At 38.1% G+C, this 6,160-nt stretch overlaps 1 protein-coding gene across 1 annotated transcript in view; it reads left to right on the top strand.

The window, feature by feature from the left end:
* Window positions 1-539, top strand: part of SERPINI2 (serpin family I member 2) — a 31,140-nt gene extending 30,601 nt beyond the window's left edge. Inside the window, exon 8 of the mRNA XM_006735713.3 lies at window positions 274-539. Coding sequence (XP_006735776.1) covers window positions 274-350 — 77 coding nt within the window. The 3' untranslated portion in view covers window positions 351-539. The remainder of the gene's footprint in view (window positions 1-273) is intronic.
* The last annotated feature ends 5,621 nt before the right edge of the window (window positions 540-6,160 follow it).

Below are 6,160 nucleotides of genomic sequence, written 5' to 3'. Positions count from 1 at the left end.
TTTATTTTTGCCTTCCTATATGAAAAACAGGACTAATGCATTTTCCATGACAAGCTGTTGTTGGTGTTAATTTACTTCATAAATTACCAGAAAATGATTAATAATGATATAATTATGTATTTTAGACAAAGGAGAGGGTTTTGCTGTTAGACATTGCCTATTTATCTTATACAGAGAAAAAGACTAAATGATCTGTTAAAATATTCAGAAAGTCTAATTATTGTCAACTTTTTTCTCCAGAAATTCCTAGTTGTGTTTTTTTTCTTTTCCTAGAATCAATTTTGTTTATGGGAAGGGTGACAAATCCTGACACCCAAAAGATGAAGGGAAGAGATTTAGATTCACTGTGATTGAAAAGAACAGCCTCAGAATATAAGATGATTCCTGAAAAATAGTTGATTGGCAAAATAGCATCATTGTGCAAGTATTTTCTACGTATCTTTTTCTGTTTTAACTGTACCTGTATTAATCTGTACTGATATAGACCTGTATTAATGAATAAGTGAAATTATTAATAAATGAATTTATTCATTAATGTTTCTGGTCCTAATGTTTATTCATTAATGTTTCTATATCAGTTTTATAAAATCTGTATGAATCAAAAGCAGTGAACTTACATAAAATATTACTATTAATATGTTAGAACAATCTTGTCTAAGATATTTTGATACCAGATTTCTATCTTAGATATCAAAGTCTCTGTATTCCTAAAAAACTGGGCCATCTGACCCCCAGGCACAGCAGCATTATCCAGACCACGCAGAAGTAAGGTCAAGAGATAGAGTGGGCATGGTATGTGTCTCTCTGGGGGCCACTTAAGATAGAGAGATCTAGTATCCACGACAGCAGATGAGCTTTGAGTATTTTACTAATCTTAACTTAATCTTTTGTTTTTATTTTAATTCCTATTAGTTAACATACAGTGTTATATTCATTTCAGGTGTACAATATAGTGATTCAGCACTTCCATACATTACCTGGTGCTCATCATGATAAGTGCCCTCCTTAATCCGCATCACCTATTGCATTCATCCCCTCACCCACTTCCCCTCTGGTAACCATCAGCTCGTTCTCTATAGTTAGGAGTCGGCTTCTTTGTTTGTTTGTCTCTCTCTCTCTTTTTTGATGAATGGATAAAGAAGATGTGAGATATATATATATGTATATATATATATATTGATATATATATATACATATATATATATACACAGTGAAATATTATTCAACCATAAAGAGAATGAAATCTTGCCATTTGCTATGACATGAATAGAGCTAGAGTATCATGCCAAGTGAAATGAGTCAGAGAAAAAGAAATACCATATGATTTCACTCATATGTGGAATTTAAGAAACAAAACAAATGAGCAAAGGGAAAAATCTTAACCTAATCTTAACTCCATATATTAACATTTAATATTTGCCATTGTTTTAATACCTTTTGGGACATATCTATTTTCTGATTTATGCTTTAAACATATATAAGAAAGTAAAATAATGAGAACTTCTATAAAGTTTTCTCATGCATGAAAGTGACAGCTCAATTAGTGTGATTTAGGAAGCTGACCTTCCAAGATGTTATAACACTGAACTAAGGAAGTGTTAGAGCCAAGATTGTAATCTCTAAAGATTAAATGCAGAACCCTTTCTCTGAATACTCGGAAATGTCAGATCCAAATATTCAAAAGAGTATTACATTCCAATGACTTGATATAACATGTTTTACACTTTTTCCGTTTTCATGTTAATGATGTAGAGTATCCTTTGGTTGGTCTGTCTGGCAAGTCTTAGCAGAGAATTTCATGATAATGGCTACCCATTGTTGAGTTCTAATTATGTGTCACACACTGAAGTAAGCACTTTATCTACATTATGTTAAACATACTAAAAACTCTGTGGGATAATATTACCCACCTTCCAGATGAAAAAACAGAGGCTCAAAGGTGTCATATAAACTAGTTAAGGACACATAGCAAATAAATATGGTGATCTTCACAGTATTTCCAAGTTTGAAGCCAAGACTATCTGAGTGAGAAGCCTGTGACCATAATCTCTGAATTATAATCCCTTCTACTTAAATCCTTTATTTTTTTTTTAGGATTTATTTATTTATTTTTAGAGAGAGAGAGAGAGAAAGAGAGAGCAAGGGGAGGGGCAGAGGGAGAAGGAGAGAGAGAATCCTCAGGCAGACTCCCACTGAGCACAGAGCCTGATGTGAGGCTTGATCCTAGGACCCTGAGATCATGACCTGAGCTGAAATTAAGAGTTGGCTGCTTAACCGACTGAGCCACCCAGGCACACCCTATGTAAATCATTTAAAGTAGTGAAGGTCTTCCCCTGAAACATTGTGCTGTCTAGTCTCCAAAGTCTAGATTTCTGTCTACAGAAAAACCTAGAACAATACTCAAGACATTATGAAAACAACTTTATAATTAATTATGATTGCTTAAAACCATAATGTAATTGAAAGCAATATTCATTTTTCTGGACTGTCAACTTGAGCTTACTTAGCTATAGCACAGCAAATGCTAATCTATATGTTAATGATATACCACAAGTTTGTTGCTCTTCATGGAACGGGTTTAAAAATATGCTTCCTAAATTCAGGAAGAAGAGGAATAATAGGCTGTTAAGAGGATAGTAGTTTTATTCTGGTCTCTCCGAATTCCTGTTTCCCTTGGATTGCTTGAGTCTTAGGATCCTCTTCCATGTGTAACATGTGAGTTTGCTCTGGAGATTTATTTATTCTTTCCACAAATATTGAGCTTCCACCATGATCCAGGCACTGCTGTAGAGACCAGGGATATAGCAGTGAACAAATATGACAGGGTCTCTGCCTTCATGGAGCTGTCATTTTACTGGTGGCAGAAGAACCATAACCAGTGAACAAATAAAACAGGATAAGGAATTAAGAAGAGTTTTATATTTTTTTTAAGATTTTTTATTTATTCATTCGAGAGAGAGAGAGAGAGACAGAGAGCCCACGCAGGCAGAGAGGCAGAGGGGGAAGCAAACTCCTCACTGAGCAAGGAGCCTGACTTGGGACTCGATCCCAGGACCCTGGGATCATGACCTGAGCCGAAGGCAGACGCTTAACCGCCTGAGCTACCCAGGCGTCCCAAGAAGGGTTTTATAAATGAGACAGTGTAATAAGGAGACTGCCCAAGTTTCACTTTAAGTAGTTTTTTTCATAATATGTTCCTCATATATTTGCTTTTCTTCACTAAGATCTGCTAAACATCTGCTTCAGGTTCCCTGCGATGGAGCCTGACTTCGCACTGTCAGATGTTTTTCTTCTCCGATTTCATGCTCTGCACCTGGTAGGTGTTACTTGCCTTGCAGAAGGAGAGTGTTTAAGCTCCTCATAGAAGAGAGGGCAGGGGCACCCCGGTGGCTCAGTCAGTTTAGCGTCTGCTGTGGCTCTGGTTATGATCCTGGAGCCCTAGGAGCCCAGTGTCAGGTTCCCTGCTCAGCAGGGATCTGCTTCTCCCTCTCCCTCTAACCCTCCCTCTCTGCTCATGCTCTTTCTCTCTCTCAAATAAATAAATAAAATCTTTAAAAAAAAAAGAAAGTGTAGCTTTCTGATATGGGTTCAAGCTGAAAATCCCCCTCCTCCTGTTCAAGAAACATAGCTGCCAAAGCACTTTCAAGATTAAAACCTTTAATCTTCACCTTCAGTGAAATTACCTCAGTAGTTACTAGAGCTCCATATCACAAAGGTTAAAAATTTCTGGAATATATTTATAACATATATAAAATAAGATATGAAATAAAATAAATATGAAATAATTTTCTTTGCTAAGCTATATGAAATCTTTAAGATCACAACAGTACATAATCTATGTGGGATAAAAATATTGTCACATAAATATCCTTTGAAAAAATCTAATCCATCATACACATATCACATATACATTTTTTTTCTTCCTTGAGATAAAATGGCCATTAAAGTAGTAGTATTTTTTGGAAACTTTGGAGTTAGGTTTATTGACTTCACACAATTATAATTCATGGCATACTTTAGAGCAGAGAGTCTGGTACATCAGGCAGTGGGACCTAGGGGGTCAAAGACCTAAGATTTCTTTTTTGGGGTGAGATCTATAGAATTTCCTGAATTAGGTAATAATGATTTGGAAATCTTGAAAGACACAGAGAAAAATTAGGCAGATTTCATTAGAAGTCAGTGGTTTGGACTTCTGGAAGTAAGAAATTTTCTCACAGGAGGGCCTCGCACCATTGAGACACACCCAGTGAGGGGCTGTCCCCTGAGCTGTGTGGATCCTGAGACTGACTCTGCATAGGGTGGAAAAGTTAGTGTACTGTAATCTGTTTTTCCCCTGTATTTCTCTTGTGTTTTTTTTTTTTCTTCCTGGCTCCTTGTGTGATCAACTCTAAATAAAGTCTGAAGTTCTAAAGACCCAAATCTGTTTTGTTTTGGTTTTTTTTTCTATCTCTTTTTGATGCCTCGAATGACCACCCTGATGGTATAAAGGAAGTGAAAGATGAGACATTTTTCACGGTCTAAAATTATATTTTTGGCTTGTCATCTCAATTCTCTGGGGCTTCAATGGCCTTACCAGTACACTGAAGGGTTGAACAAATCTTATTTTAAGTCTCCATTCCAAAGTCCTATGTTTGTAAATCTTGGACTTCTCATCAAAGACACATTTCTGGAATGATGTCTTTTGAGTCACCATTATCCATAAACAGTATGTTTTCATAAAACCAACAAAAATTCTAGGATGTGCCTCTCACTTGGATCTTGGTCTATTACATTATCCTTAATGTATTTACAGTTGTCTTTTTATAGGTTTGAGATTCAATTTTTATTCTATTTTATTTTTTTAAAGATTTTATTTATTTGACAGAGAGAGAGAGAGAAGAACGGCAGGCAGAGGGAGAGGGAGAAGCAGGCTCCCCACTGAGCAAGGAGCCTGACGTGGGGCTCGATCCCAGGACCCTGGAATCATGACCTGAGACGAAGGCAGATGCTTAACTGACTGAGCCACCCAGGTGCCCCTGAGATTCAATTTTTAAAAACAGAATATACATATGTATATATAAAACAATTTTACTCTTGTGGCAGACACCTCTATGTCATGAAGATTTTTGACGATGGCTTCCTCAGGATAGAGCTGCTGCTGGGCAGTGGTGGCCTGGCTGGGGATGTCATTTCATCCGTCATTGTATTTATCTGAGTGGAACCTGGCAATTAGTTCTCATCCACGGAGTTGGAGTGGAGGTGAGTGCGTCACTTGTGAGCCCACATGATGAAGAAACAAGTGTCCCTCTTGAACTGCTCTCTCTTCCATACCACACAGCCATCGATGCTGAAGAGGTCAAGCACTGACTCTGGAAGCTCTCTTTAGAAGGTGACAGAGCCCCCATTAGCCTGGGTGGCTCTGTCCCTGTGTGTCGCAGATCCTCTCTGCTGCCAAAGCCACCAGAAACACCCACTGGCGTTGCACTGTGACATGAGCAAGAGTTACAGTTTCATTGAAATTTAAGGGGGCATTAGTGACAATAGTAGGTTAACTTGATATTTTTAATGGGGTTCTTCTATAGCAAAACCCAAAATATGTGGCGTAATTTGAAGCTGGGAGCAGTAGCAACAGCAACACAGACGTAGCAGGCTGGAAGACAGGAGAGTTTGTTAAGCTGTGGAAATAGTTGGTACAATCGTTGCCTGTGATAACTTCAAAAGTAGACCATGTGCGTACCGACCCAACACCCAGCCAGAGACTACATCCACATCTCTCATGAACTTGGTAGACGGCTTGGCCTGTTCTCACCACGTAGAATATGAGCAGAAATGCCACATGTTACTTCTGGCTGCAGTGGTTATGAAGCACGTTTGTCTACTTTTCTTTCTCTTTTGTTCACTCTGGTGCTGTACATCAACATTAAGGGTGACCACGGAAACCTTATAAGGCGTCTGGAAGATGGCAGAGGCTCCATCAGTCTGGGTTTCCAAATGATTGTGTGGATCACGTCCATCTTATCCTCTGCTGCCAATACTGACCAGGGATTCCCATGATGGACTCTACTAGGAGCAAGAGATACACCACATCGTGTTAGGTCATAGGAACTAGGGAGCGAGTGCTCAGCAAAATAATAAAACTATGTTCTTAATGCATGTTTTCCATGTATTAACCTGTGGTGTA

Source organism: Leptonychotes weddellii, chromosome 1, assembly GCF_054177405.1.
Source record: "Leptonychotes weddellii isolate Sample4059 chromosome 1, ASM5417740v2, whole genome shotgun sequence".
Classification (NCBI taxonomy): Eukaryota; Metazoa; Chordata; class Mammalia; order Carnivora; family Phocidae; genus Leptonychotes; species Leptonychotes weddellii.
Note: the sequence above shows the minus strand (reverse complement) of the source record. Positions and strands in the feature narration are given on the sequence as shown.